Genomic DNA, 18,492 nt, shown 5'->3' with positions numbered 1-18,492 from the left:
TGAAATCCTATTTCCATCTATTCATAAAAGATAAAACTTGGCATGCAATAGAGCTGACTGCAGGAAATGGAAAATCTTATAAGATGTGTATTATTTGAGCTTTTTGTTTCATTTTAAGGCATATTTTGGGTAAAGTGGGGGCAGTGTGGGCTGGGTCCAGAGTAAATTATATTAACATTGTCCTTCTCTGTTCAGTGTCGGAGGAGTCTCTGTTCTGGTAGGTGGTGTTGGGACTTGGCAGAAGCTGAAACTTGCCAGGCTCTGAGGAGGCATTTTGCTCTAATTCCATTAATGTAAAACACCATTTCTTATCTTTCCCCCTCACCCAGGATGCAGCTTAAAAGAGAGACAGTCACAGTTTCAGTATGATCCACAGTGGTCAGAAATTTGGAACCCTTGTCAAAATACAGAGCTGTCATCTCCTTGATTTAGAGTATTTCTGAAGGTGAGGGACACAGTAGCACCTTTGGAATGCAGATCACTCAGACAGCCCGCACCAAAAATATTTCCCAATCCTCCACGCAAAGCAAGCCAGGCTTAGCTGTGCGGAACAGTCTTGCACCCACCCACGTGCCCACACGTATCCTTCCTAATCAAGCATGCCAGCAAAGGAGAGTCATTCAATTAAAGAGGGGTGGATTTTCCTTACTCTCTCCCCAGGCCGCTTCTCTTCCTTCCTCTAAAAAGTAAACACATACATGCTTTAAAACTCCTGAGCTCTGCAGCTCAGTGAGGTGCACATGTCTCTCTTGTACCGTGGGCTGAAAAGGTGCCTCTCAGGAGTTGTGATTGAGATGGAAAATTTGAATTATGTAAGCCTGCAGAGAAAGAGGCATTGGCGTGCTCTTAGGGGATGCTTTAGTTCTTTTTATTCAGACCCTGTAATGGGTAGGTTGCTATATATGCAGGAATCTATATTATGCTCTATTAGTGAACATCTATTAGATTCTCCTGAGATGAAAAGGAAATGATGAACTACTGTGTTTTGATCAGGACTGCTGAGCTTGGGAGAAGAGAATGGCTGGATTCAGAAAACTGGGGTTATTGGTGTATATTAAATAGATGCTTCATGTACAATTTCATGAGAGTTGCTAACAATATCCAAATATTGAGTGGTTTCGAAACAAGAGGCATCAGTAAAATTGTCTTTAAGGTAAAACTGGACCAAATCTATGTTATAAAAGTTCTTTTAGGTTGTTATTTTCCTCCCAAGAAGAATTTTACCAGAAAATTCAGTTCTTTCCAGAACTTTTTCTAAAATGTAGCAGGTTGAAAGTTTGTATTGGTAGAAACTATGAATTCATAAAGTTGGAAGTTGTGTTTGGAGAAGACAGCCCTTGGGCCACCTGCTGTCTGTCCTCAGTGCTGTGGTGGGATCTGGGATTCCCTGGGTCAGGGTCCTTCCAAAGCACCTCTGCCAAGGGTGGGAAGGGTTGTTTATACAAGAGAGAGAACTGGGATCCTAGTATGTGACATTCTCCAATAGAGGAGAAATTTCATTTAAACCATTCTTTTCAACCCATTCCTCCACAAACATTATTTTTTAAATTGAATTTGCTAGATCGAAGTCAATTGGCTTGTGGTTTATGTAGCAACTATCAAACCAAACTGTCTCACAATATATAGACTCAGTCCTTGAAAATTGGGTGATTATATATCTATATCTTTGCATTCACTTGATATGCAACAATGTTAATAAAGAGACGTATCATAAATTTCAATGTATTTGGCTCCTTCCACTCTCATCCCTTTCTGTGTCTGGTATCCAGCTAGTAGATTGTGGGAAATCAGTACTTTTTTATACTTTCTCTCCATAATAATTTACTTTTTTCTGAGTAATACTAGTATGTACAGTAGATAATTTTAAAAATTATGGTTTCCAATAAAATTAATTCAGTTTTCTGTGTGAGAAGGATGAGAAGCACAGGGATTCTGGTACCAAAATTTTAATAATGCCCAAGCATTATTAACTAACTGGTAGGACTTTTCTCCCCCTATTGATGATGAGAAGCTTCAAAAGAGTCATGAAGTACGTACTAGCATCCAGTCCTAACAAATAACTAATATCAAGAAACAAATTGGTTTCGTGTTATAAAAATATCAAAAGAGTATTGATTTAGGGGGATTTTTTTTCTTTGGGATCTTGCTATGTATTGTATTTCAAAGTATAAAATAATTCTTGTTCATCAAAATATATAATTGATGAAAGCCATCACCCATTTTTTTTGCATCTAAAGTTGGTTTGAGTTGAAAATTAATATTCACTAAGGAGTTTTTAAAATTTTATCTACATTTCTTTCACACTCTGGAATATGTTTCCAAGACAAAGGCTTGTGTGTGCTATATACCTTTCTTTGCAAGATGAAGACAATTACTGAACCCAAAATAACATAACCTAGACACGTACTTGGGTTGAGCCTTGGTCTAGTAAAACATAGCTCTTAAGGTGAAATGTTGTTGAACTCACGTTGAACTAGTCCAAGAACCCAATGTTCAAATACTGTTGACTGTCGGTAGTTTGGAATAAAGTAATGACCTTCTAATGTTCAGAGATAATCAACATCTTTGACCTCAGCAACACGAGCATTTTGAAAATCATATTTATCCTCAAATGGAAACTTGTGGCCAAAGCATGTGCACTCCCAGGCCTGGGGTGAGGTTGTTAGGTGAAGGCGTCCTGCCTAACAATGGTGGCACTGGGGCAAAAGAGGCCACGAAGAGAAGAAACTGGGGTGGAAACTCACTGCAGTTCACACCGAGTGCCCAGTGGGCAGGGGTGGAGGCCAGCAGGTGTGGCCTGGGCTGGGGTGATGCAGGACTCGTGGGCCCTGTGCCGAGGGCTGGGAGGGGAAGATATGTAAGGGGCGGGGGCCCGAGAGAGCATCTCAGCTATTGGCTTGCATGTTTTACAGATTTCTTTGCAAGGATAATCAGCAGCTATTTCCAATACCCAAAAGTCATTCATAAACATCAGCAAACTACAGATTCAGTAAGGGATTAGCAAGAATTTCACTTTAGAACTCAATTGATGTGTGTGTGTATGTGTGTGTGTGTGTGTGTATGAAATACATAATAGAAAATATTTCCAGATACTTCCTGTGTGGCTGCAATGTAATTTATAACTTAAGATAAACTGAGCAGTGTCCTTCCTTGCTACTCCCGATGGGTCACTACTGGACTGGGGTGACGGAAGGTCAAGAGTGTGAACCAAATGCCCTTCCTGTGACACTAGGAGCAGCACTCAGAGATACAGGTATCCGACCCAATAGACCAGGTTAAAGAGCAGGAACGACGTAGGGAAAAAGACCCGGGAGTACGAGTCCAGCTCCAAGATGTCTATGTGAATACGCCCTTTTCTCCAAGATCCTGATTTACATTCTTCATAGCAGCAGAAGAAGCTCTGACAGTCTTTGCCATCCAGACACTCATAGACGCAGGTGTCTTCAAATTCCTGCCAGTACACAGAATTGTTTAAGGTGATCATCGCAGGTGGTGGTGGCCTCATATCCAGGAGAGAATAGTTCTGCAGGCGACAAGAACGACACAACAGCCATCATGAAATGCCATGACACAGCCTGAGGTGTGTCAAGCAGTAGGTGTCTCCCAGATAAAGGGGGACAGATGGGCACGCCCATGCCCCACGCTTCCCCAGCACTGGAGACTGTCTTTCCAACCTTTGCAATTCTAATGCAAGGAAGACTGCATCGTGGGTCCAAAACTTGTGTTTTCCAGATTATTGGTGAGGGAGGTTGAGCATATTTTCAAACGCGTATTAGCCATTCCCGTTCTGCCTACTTTTCTGTTGATTTGTAGCAATATGTACTTATATTTATACCTTAAACAGTAAACAGTACATATATTGAAGTGTGGAGAGATAAGTATGGTATTTTTTTTCTAACTAGTAAACAGTAAAAGGTATGGTGCACAGGAATGATGAATCTCCTTGCGCCGTGTTAATTCAGGTAACAAGTGGGCTTTCAGTGTGAGGCAGCTGGACAGGGCTTGTCATGTCAAGGAGGATAATGAAAAATGTGTGCAGTTGGAATACTTCTTTTCTACTTCCTCACTCTCCTCTTGACGTGGAAAAGTCAAAGTGGGGCAGATAAAGGAGAGAGATGACTTGCTATTCACTCATAAATGAGAGGACTCATTCCTAACCTTGAGAAGTGGCTGCAAATAGACTTGTCAGTTCTTCAGATAGTTGCTAAGCTCTTCCAAATAGCTATGAGCTGTGTGCTACAGCGAATTCTGTTAGGAGGATACGGTTCTAAATTTGACTGAATAATGGAAGAGAAGTAAAGAGCATATTTGCCTGTCTGCTTTAGTTTTGTCTGTGCTGGCTGAACTGAGACAGGCATGGCAGTGGGAACCGTGGAGTGTGATGTCATGGGAGAAATGGAGATAGAAGCCCATTTGTTAGCCGGCCAGCTGTCTGGCTCCTCTGCACAGTGCTGGGAAAGAGGCCATTCAGAATTCATTAGAAAGCATCATGAGAACCTCTTATGTTTTTACCAAAAAATACTATTATAAGGAGACACGGCACCCCTTCTGGATCTCAGTTTGATTGGATATGTTCACAGTCGTGTGGAGAGGAGGTGGGAGTATGGGGCTCGCAGAGTCATTACTTGTAGGCTTCTGGTGTGTCCTTGTAAATGGGAAGCATCTGTGAGTGAGGACAGACCTACAGCAGGATGTGCTCACGGAGCATTGCTTACCGCTCACACTGTGGCCACCCACCTCCGGTACTGGTGGCGGCGGGACCTCACCGTGCAGCTGTCCACCCTCCCCCACAATTCCGGTGCATGGGCAGAAATGGAAGCCCTGCTGTCCCTATGGCTCTAATGTGGAGGCGTCTTCTCTAGGTTAATGTTCTTAACCCTGAGTGGGTGTAAATATCACCACGGGGTTTGCTCACGAAACACGGCAGATCCTGCCTCTGCATTTGAGGAATCTGCCTCTTTTTGACAAGCTCCAGTTGGAAAATTCTGCCTTTATGAAATAACAGTTGCATGAAAGGTGTTCCTACGTGTGTGCTGTGACAGTGTTCAGCCAGATACTCATCCACTTGTTTCTTTGACCTGTGTACCTGTGTAGTCTCTTGCTCTGTGGGGCAACTGGGGGTGACAGGAGACACAGAGGAGAAACCCAGCCATCACAAGGCAGGGCAACCCCATAGGAAGGTGATGACTCAGACTGGGCAGCACAAGGCTGTGCAGGGGTGGGGACAGCTAACCAGAGATCTAAAGGGTGACTTTGGGAGGCCAAAGGCAAAGAAGCAGCAGAGTTTCTGGGGCAAGATAAACCTCCATTTCTTCATTTAGAGGACTAAAGACCCACTATCACTGAAACACCTGGAGACTCAATACAGTATTTAAGAGAGTTCTATTTATGTCTTTATAGCTTATTGTTGTGAAGTGAAACAAATTCCATTTTATAAGATTGAAACGAAACTTAGGATGTTAAGAGCCTTGAATAGCTGCACTTTGTATTGCTTAAGTACTTCTTTCCATGCACTCCTCTCATTTGTCATGAAAATTTCAAACTATGCCCAAGATAGAGATGTTAATTAATTCCCCAAAGTCACCTTTGGCCAACTTGGGTCCCAGACTCACTCCTCCTTTGCCTGTGTGTCTGAGGCAACCCCAGGGCCTCCCTGGAGCACTGGACTTCCTGGGTGCGTGCACAGTTTATCAGCCTTGCATTTGACAGGACAGGAAACTGAGGCAGAGAGAAGTTAGCACAATTTGCCTCAATCCACATGTGTGATCGTTTGTGTCCTTCGCTGCTTGGAGGATACTCATTTCTGCTTTCTCTTGTTGGTAACAGTGGCTCCTTAACTAGCATGAGGCTGTGATCTTTCACAATAGAGTGAAAGATTGTAATGTTGACAGTTCTCATCTGACAGCTGAAAAACTTCCTTTTTCTTTGGCTATAGTATAACTCCTGCTGAAGATCTCTCTAATTGTGTCATCTCACTTGGCCTGGCACCTTCTCTGTCTGTGAGCTAATTTTCTTTGTACTTTCTTCAAGGTCATTAAACTTTCCCTCCTTTTCTTTTTAAAAACTTTTTTTCCTGGTTTGTGGAAATTTCTTTTTTCCATGTGTTAAAGGATTTTTTTTCTCCTTTTTTGGCAGTATCATTTCTAAACCAAATGTGTCAATATTTCTTCCCATCAACTACCAGCCCTCTGGCTGTGTGTGGTAATGTGCCCCCTTCCCCTCTGTTTCAGTCTGATGCTATTTAGAGCATTTGCTGGCAAAATCTGTATGTTCACTGTGGCTTCCCACAGCTGTGAAAGTGGCTTGTCCCCCCAGCCTTCTGTGAGAACTGCTGTGATCCACTCTTGCGGAGGTACAGATCACTACGGGGTCTCCATATGAACATGGGCTGAGAATGCACTGAATGTAAGGTACTGATTGACAGAAACCCCCCTGTGGTCCCTGGTTGTAATTAATGAATTGATATGTATAAAGGAATAAAAGTCACAATTATATATAAATAAGTTGTTACGTGATAAAAGTGGTAGATCACATCAGCGATTTAAACATACATTTCTCGATTTTTCAATAAAGCTAGATTCTTACCTCAAACTATACACTAAATATTCAGATGCATAATAACTAAATGCAACAAGTTTCTTTTTAAATTGTCAGTCATTGGTCAATATCTACAAGGCTTAGTTTCTCCATACTTGAGTTTCCTCATCTGTAGAATGGGTTGTTGTATGCATAAAAGTGAGTTGATACATGAAAGTGTTGAGAACATGTTGTCAAGCAAAGTGCTCAAAAGAAAGTGAGTGCAGTCAGGACATTCTGAGGGTGGAAGGGACCTTCTGAAGCAGGACACAAGAAGCAGAGACCACAAAAGAAAAGACTGACAGATCTGACACCATGAAACTTAAAATAATACATGCAGAAAAAGGTACAAGAAAGGACAATGACAATGTTGCCAATGAAAGCTGGAATAAAAACTACATGGTGAATGACTGAGTATCTATAATATATTCTGTAAGCGATTATCTAAATTATATATTCTATAAAATACTATATATAATATATAACATATATCCATAACTGGCAGATATCTACTTTAAAGTACTAATAAAAGTTAAAAGACATTCTAAAGCGATTCACGAAAGTAGAAATGCAAATCAAAAGTAAACAAGTGAAAATATGAAACTTTATCAATAATCAAAGAAATGCCAATGAGAAAAGTTTGCAGAGGTGTGGCTATCAAACAGTGTAGGGAGAGTTCTGGGAGAGGGTGTCCGGTACTGCTGATGGAGTTGGTCGAATGCCATTTATCAAACACAGCCAGCCATTGGCCAGCCATTCTGCTTCTAGGAATTTATAAGCAAGTAAATAATCACAGGTGTATACAAAATGGCAGTGATAAGAATGTGAGTACATGCTAAAAAGTGTGGATAAACCCAGTGTCCAACCAAGATTGCCTGTGCATCAATCAGAAGCCTGCAGTACAATCATTAAAATGATCCTAGGAAATAATATTTGTGGCACGGAAACTGAAGTACATATTTTTGAGTTACAAATACAGCCCTTTTGTACATATTTGTACAAGACACATAGATATATAGATCATAATTCAGTTTTTCTAAATGCATGAATATATATTATTTGAATGCCTAGAAAAAAACTCAAAACTATGTATGCCACACACTATTTCCCATGCAGAAGAATTATGATTAATTTTGGGCTCTAGTTTCCAAATTTTCAAAGATGGATTGTCTTTAAGTAGCAGTAAGCACATTTTTGGAGGGAGTGCACGCATCACTCATTGGTCTTGAATACATGCATGCATAAGCAGACACAGAGCTTTCAAATGCAATCCTAGTTTAGTACAAGTTCTCAGAATACTGGCGCCTGTGATGCTATACATACGGAGGGGCCTTGCAGGCTTATCCGCTCATGGATCCATCTGGAGGAGTCTGGAGGTAATAACTACAAGGAAAGAAGAAAAATCGTTAGAAAACTGCCATGAACATTTGCATCCCAGAGCTCCCTAGTTGAGAGCAATCATTACAGTATGGTTAAACCACCCATGTCACTGGTGCGTAACACTGGAGGATGCTAGAGGGTCACATTCACATCTTCAGAATCCCTGTCTGGCTCCTTAGAGTCTTGTTGAATTAGGTACTTATATCATGTTCTGTAAGATTCTTAGGAATACATGTATTTAAGCACACATTTATCTCAAACCATCTCCCCATTACCTCCCGGAAAATCTTTGCCACTGCAACTCACGGATGTTGTCTTCTTCGAGGCGGCTGGTTTTCGGCAGCTTGAGTAGTAGTTGAGGGTGGCATACTCCATCAGAGCCGCGAAGACAAAGAGGAAACACACGGTCACAAAGAGGTCCATGGCGGTCACATAGGACACTCGCGGCAGGGACGTCCTGGCAATGGTGCTTAGGGTGGTCATGGTCAGCACCGTGGTGATGCCTGCACGGGGGACAGTCATCGAGTTGTAAACGGATGCCACAGGGAACATGAACAATGACAGGATCACCCATGTCCCCCCACTCCAACATGGCTCTTCTTTTAGGGAATCCTTCTTGACGTCGCATAATCCACGTAATCTTACTTTGACCTTTCCTATCTATACAATTTTGTAAGCAAGCTTTCAATGACATTTCTTATCATAGTCTTCACAATAACCTTAAAATGCCTGAATCAAGTGGACACCTTTCAATGTATTGTAGTCCTGTGTATCACCTGCTACTCCACGTCTCACACTTCTTTTCTGCCCAGATAACCCCTCTTTATTCTTACTTGTCCTAATTTGTAAACTAGCCATACTTACTTACTTACAAACTTACTTAAAGTAGCCATACTTACAATATATTTAGAACACAAAACATTAATACAAGGATTAATAAATAAAATTAAAATTTCTGCACACCAAATGCATAAAAAAGAAAAAGAAAAAGCAGCTATACATTGGAAAAGATATATTTATTGTATATAACCGACAAATCTTCATGATGTTGCATATTATCCATTAACATGAAATATTTATTCAAGTGTGTTTTTATTTCAGAAATGCTTTAGTTTTCCTCATCTATGATTCATTTGTGCTTTTTGCTTCTGGTCTGAGAAATCTTTATTTAATCTAATATTAGATTTCTAAGTTTTATTTTTCTAGAAATTTTGCATTTTTAGCTTTACCATTTAAGTTATAGTCCATTTCAAATTAATTTTCGTGTATAATGGGAGGTGGAAATTAAAGTTCATTTGCATGATGCAAGTATTAGGTTCAGAGTTCTATCATGTCAAATACCTCAAAGACATTGATAGTATTGTTTGGATCCTCCATTCTTTTACTGATTCTTTGTTGACTTGTTTAATCACCTAAATAAGTAAACAAGTGTGCCTGTTTATGCATACTGCTGATAGAAGTATATTTAAATCTCCAACTCTGCTTGTAGATTTTTAAATTTATCTTTTTATTCTCAGTTTTTGCTTCTTTTAATACGAAGTTCTGATACTAGGCATGAACACATTTATGAATGTTTTCTCACTCTGTTGAATTGATCCATTTATCATTATTACATGTTTTTATTTATCTCTAATAGTCCTTTTCTTAATTTTACTTTGTCTCATTTAACACAGTACGCCAGCTTCTTTGCTGTTCATATGGTAGATGTTTTTCTATCCATTTTCTTTCAAACTGCCTATGTCCTTTTGTGCTTTTTGGTCAATGTATAGTTAGATCTTAACTTTTTAATCATTCTGACAATATCTACATTTTAATTAGATTATATGGTAGTCCATCCCCATGTAATATAATTTTTAGTAGTAAGCCATCTTGCTATTTTTCTATATGTTCCAATTTTTCTTTTCTTCTTTTCCTTCTTTTTTGTTTGGTTGTTCAATCATTTATTTCTTTTTTCATTCTTTTTCTTTGATTAAGTAATTGGATTTTTGTATTACATTTAATTCCTACATTGAATTCTTAGATATGCTTTTAATTATGTTTTCATAATTTTTCAACAAATTACAATAAGAATTCTTAACATATCACAGTCTACTTAGAATTATTTTTGTACCACTTCACTCATTTTTGTAACACTTTTATGAATATATTTTCATATATTTCCTATCCTCCTTGCTATTTATGGCCTACATTTTATTTTGGAAACCCCATCTTATGATATCATTTTGACTTTAATCAAGGGGATAAAAATAGAAAGGTAGTTTTTAATATTTATCACATATTTACCATTTCTGGTCTTTTTCATTCCTTCTTATAAGTCCAATTTTCTATTTTTTCATTAGCCTAATTATCTTGCTTTTGTATTTTTATTGTGGTTTTAGATTTTCTGTGACAACTGTCACAGCTTTTGTTTATCTACAAATGTCTTCATTCCAACAAGATTTTTGAAGTATATTTTCTCTGGATATAGAATATCAACTGGCTAGGTTCTCTGTTTAATTTCAGTACTTTAAAGAGGGCAATTAATTATCTTCTGTCCTCCATTATTGCTCATGAAGGATGAACCATTAGTTATATTTTTGCTCTTCCACATATAATAGGACATTTTAAATTTAGCTGCTTTCAAAAATTTTATTTTCAGTTTTCAAGATTTGGACTATGGTGGTTTTCTTTGTATTTCTCCTGCTTCTATCTCACTAAGCTGTTTCAATTTGTAGGCTGGTGTTTTTCACCAAACTTCGGAATTTCTTAACCACATTTCTTCAAAAATTTTTTGCCTCATTCTTTTTTTCTTGTTATTCTGGAAACTCAGTTGCTGTTATGTTATGTGTATTCATATTATACCACAGAACACTGAGGCTTTGTTCATTCTTTTAACCTTTTTATTCCTGTGTTTTTCAGATTAGATAAATTTTATTTGGTGGTCTTCCCTTTTACATAACCTTTTTCTTCTGCTATCTTTAATCTTATATACATTTAATAAATTTTTCAATTGAGACGTTATATATTTCATTCTAGAATTTCTTTTTTATATACTTTCCTGGTATGATAACCCATGTAGTCACTCATTAAGATCATATTTTCCTTTAAGTCCTTGGGCGTTATTATAATAGCTGTTTTTAAAAACCCATGTCTACTGATTCAACATTAGAGTTGTCTTTGTCTATTAAGTCTTTTTTTTTTCTTGATCATAGGTCAGATTCTTTTGCTTCTTAGGATGTCTAATATTATTGTACACTCTACATTGTGAGTCATACATCGTAAGGAGTCTGGGCTATGTTTTTTGTTTTTTTTTAAAGCCTGTCAAATTCTTTCTTATTACAGACAGTTAATTTATTGGTGGTTGTCCTTGATCTTTTTTCATTGCTTAGTTTAAGCTTTATGAAAGGAGATCTACTCCTTCATTTCTAGGCACAGACTTTCTGGTGTCTTAGTTAAACATCTTAGTGTTAATGATGTTTCTCCACTCTCTGGGGTATAAATCTGCTATCTGACAGCACTGTGTAGTTCTAATATCTCTCTGCTCTTTATCCCACAACAACTATTCTCTGTAGGACTTTGATAGTCTCAAGTTGTATAAACATAACTATATATTATATTGCTTGGAAGCTGATCTTTAAATGTCTTGCATACAATGGCACTAACATATGTAACTATAAGGTCATAACCCCAAGAGTAGTTGCTAATTTGTGTTAATATCTTTGTCTCATGATTTAGCAATTCTATCATGTGTTTTCTATTATCATGCAAAACTAGTACAGGTGGAGGATATTACAGGCTAATTTATCTCGGTTAAATAGTACTTTGTTGTTGAAGAATCAAATAAAGAATAAAAAAACAAACACAGAAAAATCACAATACAAATATGAAGGACAATGCAAGGATTTGAAATTGATGCAGCTCCCTCTTGTCTGGAAGAAATTTGTTGGGGAGGAACAACCTCTATATTCAGTCTTATATATTACCTGTCTTCAAAAAATCAAAACATTGAAAGTTAGGGAAAATTATTATCATAGAGAAAAACTGACAAAATATGTTGCACAGTTTTAAAACTACTGAACTTTAGTTTTTATTAAGAGGACTTTGGGGGACAGAGAAAAACTCATAAAAAGACTGAGTTTTAGTGTGTGGATCACAGCTGAAAACAACGATCATTTTCTTGTTCAGTGGTTAAGTTGCTATAGACAAACGGAGCTTCTTTTATTGAGAAGCTATTTTACTGATATTGGGTCTTCAGTCCTCACAGGTGTGTGGCAAGTTCTGTTTCCTGCCACTAATGTGAGAATTTTGAGTTGACGGGTTTCAAGATGTGCCTATATTTTTGTGACTGTATCAGCTTACAGTATCAGATGATACAATCGATAATTATGAATCTCTAACCCCAACCTAATTTAAGTAGCACAACATGGAATTCCATTGTCAGAAAGAACAACCTAACTCAGCTACTTAAAAAAAAAAATCCAAGCATAGATTAAGTAACCCTCAAATTAGGTCATTCACATTTAAACTAAGTCTCTTTCACTGAAGGTATTTTTATGAATGCTTCTATATTAAAATTACACAAATGGTAGGAGAGATTTTTTGAAACTCACCCAACGCTGTTCTTGCTGGTGTAGCATCTTTTTTGATCCAGAATGACACCCAGGATAAAACCACAGTCAGTATACAAGGAATGTATGTCTGAATAGTGAAGTATCCCATTCTTCTACTCAATTCGAAATATATAGTCATGACAACATAATCACCTGTAATAAAATGTTATCAAAATTAAGACAACTTTCATGTGTTATAAATAATTCAGGGAAATAATTTACAATTTATTTTGTGAGATGAATAACTTGGATAAAAATGTACAACTACAACAAGATCAAATCAGGAAAAGGCTCAAAATCCTTTTCTTAATGTTTATAGTATCCGTGGCTGTGCAGGGCATCTTACTGGTCACTGTAAAAAACACAAAAACAAACATACCAACTGACAGAGGGGACAGATATGCAGATCTAGTCTATGACAGGCCATGACTTGATGAGCTATGAATATTATTGCTTGAGTCCTTCTGTAAGTTGCATGTTTAAATTCAAGGGTAACAGGTAAAATCAATCCTCAAACAGATCCAGGGTCATTTTAAAGGATGTTTTTTTCAATAATAACAGAGCTATCATATACATAAACTTGTGTAACCATTTTATATTTTTATTTTATCATATTATGAACATTAGCTAATCAACTTCGTACTTTGTTTTATTTAATATTTTTATATTTATCTTATTTTCTCATAACTTTAGCACTCAATGCTGTACCAACCCAGAAACAAGCAGAAGTAGTCACTTCATGACATTCTGCTCCCTCCTACCAGACAGAGCTGCACCACAAAGAATTTGGGGTGATGTAGCTGTTACTAGAGATTCTGTGAGATTCCCTGGGGGTTTGAGAGAGGGTGCACCATACATTTCATTCCTGAGGCATCTCTATCCATTTCTCTTCTGGGCATCTCCCTGCCGAGATTGTGTCTCTCCCCACCCTCATCATGTGAATCCTCCACTCCTCCTTGCAGCACCTGAAATTCACCATGTCTGGAACTGAGCTGTCACCCAACCCTCCTCTTCATCCAGGTCTTTCTCTCACATGCTCAAGGAGGAAACCCGGAAGCCATCTCTGACTCCTTCTGTTCCCTTCTCCATGGTTCTGTCTGCTACATGGACCTCAAATCCTTTCCTCACCTAGTTCAAGCTACCATCACAACCACAAGCTTGTCTCCTAACAATACTATGTCCTGCCATCAAAAGGATCTTTCTAAAACACAAATATCATTATATCCTCCTCCTCATAATCCTTCAGCAACATCTTGCTGCCCTTGCACAATTGTCACACTTATATCATGGTCTACACCATCCTGTGTCCTCCACTGTCTATATTCTTGGCATCTGGTCTGCCCAGGTCCTCAAACTTGCCAAAATCCTTCCCCACAGGCCTCTGAATCCCTTGCCTTCTGGCTGGGATGCTCTTCTTTTTTCTTTTCCCTGCATCTGGATAGTTCCTATTCTCTCATCCTTGAATGTTAGCTTAGAAATTACTAACTTCCCCAGGAAGTCTTCCCTGAAATGCCCCCAACAATTGTGATAAACTCATTTCTATAATTATGAATATAATATCTGTCTTCAAACCAATAAACTGGTTGGATTAGGGCATATATCTCTCTTGTTTGCCAATGTTGCCTAATGATAAGCTATCAATTAGTATTTGCTTAATAAAAAGGTCATCATTGGCTGGGCGCGGTGGCTCACGCCTGTAATCCAAGCACTCTGGGAGGCCGAGGCGGGTGGATCGCTCGAGGTCAGGAGTTCGAGACCAGCCTGAGCAAGAGTGAGACCCCGTCTCTGCCAAAAATAGAAAGAAATGATTTGGACAGCTAAAAATCTATATAGAAAAAATTAGCCGGGCATGGTGGCGCATGCCTGTAGTCCCAGCTACGCGGGAGGCTGAGGCAGTAGGATCACTTAAGCCCAGGAGTTTGAGGTTGCTGTGAGCTAGGCTGATGCCACGGCACTCACTCTAGCCCAGGCAACAAAGTGAGACTCTGTCTCAAAAAATAAAATAAAAAGGTCATCATTAAAGTCCCATTTTTACTTAAAAGATTGACAGGGAGAGTATATTGGGCCCAAATGAAAACTATGCTTTTCAATAAAGTAGAATTTTTTTTATAGGTTGCAATATTGTATTTTAGCAACGTTTAGGAGCATTGATAGACATCAACTCTGATGCCATTTTCTAAGAAACATTTAAAATTTTAAGCAAGTTAGCATGTCAGCACAAAGGAATCAGGATGACTAATGTGAAGCAATAAAGGAACACAACAATATTGTTCCAAGTAATGTGAATGCCAATGTTGCATCATTTCCTGGGGAAATGTTATTTGAATTATGTGTGATTCTTGATGCCTGTTAATGTTTGCATAAAATTTCAATAAACTCTTCCACCTAACACATACAAGCACACTTTCTGGGGGATGGGTGCACTTGTAACTTGGACTAAAATGGTACAATAGCAATTTATGTAACCAAAACGTTTGTACCCCCGTAATATTCTGAAATAAAAATAAATAAATAAAAAGCTATAAAAAAAACTCTAGCAGAAAAACAAGCATACAGAAAAACAAAACATAATAAATCACTCTAGGAGTTATGAACACGGCCCAAATAAAGTACGCAAAGCGTTGATGAATTTCTTCAATTATCACTGCTATAGGTTACTGAGCAAGATAAACAGAAGGACAACCCCAGGGCAGACACGCAATTCATTCTAGCAATCCATCTGCTTTCTCCCTCCCCGGGGCGGCAAGGGGACTCCCCATGCCTGTGCTCAGCTTACTCCTCTGCGTAACGCAGACGTTTATCTGGGCATCCTGTGGTTAGTAGCTTTCCTGGCCCCTGGGTGCCCTGCTGAGGCTCTGCCTTTTCCCGAAGTGGCTGCTTCAAAGGAGAAAGCAGCATCACCAAAGTCCCAGTGTCGGGTGTGTGACTGGAGGTGTGCATGATGCTGTCAGTGACAGCTGGGAGGCCTCAGAGTGACCCATGAAGACGGTTCCTTCCAGCACACAGAATTCAGAGGAAAGTCAGGACCTGAAACTAGATGTTTCTATTCCCAAACATTTGCTTTATTTATTTTATTAGGCAGCAATCTATTCTCAATAATTGTTTTTTAGCATTGAATCTATTAACAATAATTTGCCCCAGCCTGACATTTTGAAACAGCACAGTGGGCTAGTTAGGGCTTCCTATATATTTATGTATTTATTTAAGAGTTGGCAAATTCTGGTAGTTCCCACCAACAGGGAGAGACTGACATACATTTATTTGCTTTCTCTGATTCCAGGTTCATATGCATAGGACTCTGATCCAGTCAATTTCAGACAGGTTGGAAAAAAGCCAGTGATGTGGGCCATTATAATTCGCTTAGGTAAGATGGCTTCAGCTTCCCATTTTGGACAAAAAACTTCAGATGGGGCAGATTCCTGTAAGAAGACAGAAGCTCCCAGGCTGGTCATGGAGGGAGGAGTAGTCCCCGAAAGGCAGGGATAACAGAGGTATCTGGCACAGACGTGTCAAGGGAGTAAGTATACAATGCACGATAAATTTATATTGAAGTATATTTACATATTTCTCAGGGAAAGTAGAATTATTCTTTACTCACACTTCATGCAATTACTTTCTTGTTAAATCAAAGGACATGGTTCATTTAAAGACCCTGTTCTTCATTTACTATTTTTTTTTTTCTAAAACAGGGTCTTACTCTGTTGCCCAGGCTAGAGTGCAGTGGTGACATCACAGCTCACTGTAACCTCAAACTCTTGGGCTCAAGTGATCCTCCTGTCTCAGCCTTCCAAATAGCTGGGACTACAGATGCGCATAACCATGCCTGGCTAATTTTTCTATTTTTCATAGAGACAGAGTCTCACTTTTGCTCAAGCTGGTCTTGAACTCCTGGCCTCAAGCAGTCTTTCCACTTCGGCCTCCCAAAGTGCTAGGATTATAGGCATGAGCCACCAACCCTGACCCATTTTACTAAATTTTATGTTTGTAAAAACATCATCTTAATGAATCAGTAAGTAGATAATAAATTATGATAAAAAAATCAAGATGATAGAGGTAGGTTTTTTTCTAAAACTGAGAACCAGTTGCTGGACAATATCCTTTGGGGCCACATCCATAAAATAACAGATATCTAAGCAAATTCACAATTTCAAAATCCTAGTTTCTGTTTCAAAATTTGCCAACAAATAGTATCTTATGCACTAAAAGTATAACCCTGTTTCAGGAATAGAGATCTTCTCAGAAAATTAAAAAAAGAAAAGGCCTTTATGGGGATTTGTAATATATTTCTAATATGTAAGCTCAGAGATGTTTCCATCTGAATTTACCATTCCATTTCAGTGGTAAGACTGGAGGCTCATAGATATGTTTTCAACATGGTAGCTGTGCTAGGACTAGCCAGATCATTCATAATTTACCCAGCCTGTTCCCAGAGTGCACTGTTTCAAAATCATCTTTTACTCCATGTTGTAGGTTACCTCATTTCTTTATTGCATCTCAGGCACCAGAAACATCCACTGAATTTCCTTTAAATATTGTTGTTATTTCCCTGAATTTCCTCTCCTAATGGCCATCTTTTCTCTCCATCTTAGAGACAGACTCATCCTGATCTTTCAAAACAGCCTAAGCTTAATACTCCCCCTAAAACCAGCCAAGGCTTTGTAACTAGCAAGCAATGCTCAGCACAGCAAAAGCTTAATCTTCTCCATCTTACTCTTCAAGTTTGCCCTGGGAAGACTCCGCTTGCCTTTTTTTTTTAATGCTACCAATTCACGAAAACAAATTCTTAATTTTAGGAAAATTAAATTTATCAACCTTTTATTTTATTGTTGGTACTATTTGTGTCATCCTTGAGAATTTGTCCCTTAACCCAAGATCATAAGTTTTTTTATACAAGTTTTGCTTTTCCCCCAGTTATTCTTGAGAGTTTGTTTAGAGGTTCTAGCAGGGGAGCGCAGCTACTCATATACCTTTGACCGAAGAACGGTCCTCCTCTATTGGGGAAGGTCGTCCTCTTTGACGGAGCACAAAGCTTTCGGAGAGACACACATGGAGCGGGGAGGGAGGAAGGGGACACCCGCCTAGCCAGCCAGATCAGCCAAATCAATCCTAGCGATCAATGGGGTGACAGATGTTGCAGCCAGATCACCCTCACATCCGCCCCCAATTATTCTTATATGCAATTAATTCATCTCCAAATCATGTTTTTAAATTCCAAGGTTCATTGTTGTAACATCACTTATTGCCACCCTCAGTCATCTGTGAGGCCACCTCTCTTAATTCAAGTGTTCATACAAACATAAATGAACATGAGTCTGTGTGTGCAGGCTGATACCCAAACACTTACCACACTTGCTTGGAACAGTGGCAAACACCCCCTAAAGCAATCCCCACTTAGTCAGACATTTGTCTAATTCCCTCCTCTTGAGTGTGGGCAAAGCTTACCCTTTGGTTTTAATCAATAGAACATAACCTGCCACTCATTCCCTTGATTTGAGTTACTTTATATGGCGAAGGTGAATAGATTTTGCAAATGTAATTAAACTCCCAAATCTGTTGATTTCAAGTTAATCCAAAGAAAGACTGTCCTGCTGGGCCTGGATGTAATCAGGTGAAAGACCTTGGAAGGAAGGGGCCTTTCACAAAGGGAAAGCGTCCCCTCCGGTCTTGCAGGAGGGAGCCACTGCTAGCTCTGCGTCTGCACATCATGGCTTCTGCCGACTGCCTGACAGTGTTCGCACGTAGATTCCTTCCCAGTTACGTCTCCAGATGAGAATGAAGTTCAGCCTCCCCCTCCACCCAGCCCTGAGAGAGCCTAAACAAAGGACCCACTTAGGTCATACCCAACTCTCAGAAACTGTTAGATGACAAACGTGTTTTGTTTTAAACTGCTATGTTTGTGGTAATTTGTTAAACAGAAATAGAAAACTAATACAATAGCATTGGTCAC

The 18,492-nt window shown here is 38.9% G+C and overlaps 1 protein-coding gene across 1 annotated transcript in view; it reads right to left on the bottom strand.

The window, feature by feature from the left end:
• Positions 1 to 2,885: 2,885 nt before the first annotated feature.
• The window catches only part of GABRG3 (gamma-aminobutyric acid type A receptor subunit gamma3), a 436,430-nt gene continuing 420,823 nt past the window's right edge, over positions 2,886 to 18,492 (bottom strand). The window contains exons 7-10 of the mRNA XM_045560469.1: positions 12,546 to 12,698; positions 8,263 to 8,459; positions 7,900 to 7,959; positions 2,886 to 3,523 (exon numbers count right to left, since the gene is read on the bottom strand). Coding sequence (XP_045416425.1) covers positions 3,242 to 3,523; positions 7,900 to 7,959; positions 8,263 to 8,459; positions 12,546 to 12,698 — 692 coding nt within the window. The 3' untranslated portion in view covers positions 2,886 to 3,241. The remainder of the gene's footprint in view (positions 3,524 to 7,899; positions 7,960 to 8,262; positions 8,460 to 12,545; positions 12,699 to 18,492) is intronic.

The sequence above is a fragment of the Lemur catta genome, chromosome 9 (genome assembly GCF_020740605.2).
Source record: "Lemur catta isolate mLemCat1 chromosome 9, mLemCat1.pri, whole genome shotgun sequence".
Taxonomy (NCBI): Eukaryota; Metazoa; Chordata; class Mammalia; order Primates; family Lemuridae; genus Lemur; species Lemur catta.
The sequence above is the reverse complement of the archived record's forward strand: the minus strand, read 5'-3'. Positions and strand labels throughout refer to the sequence as shown.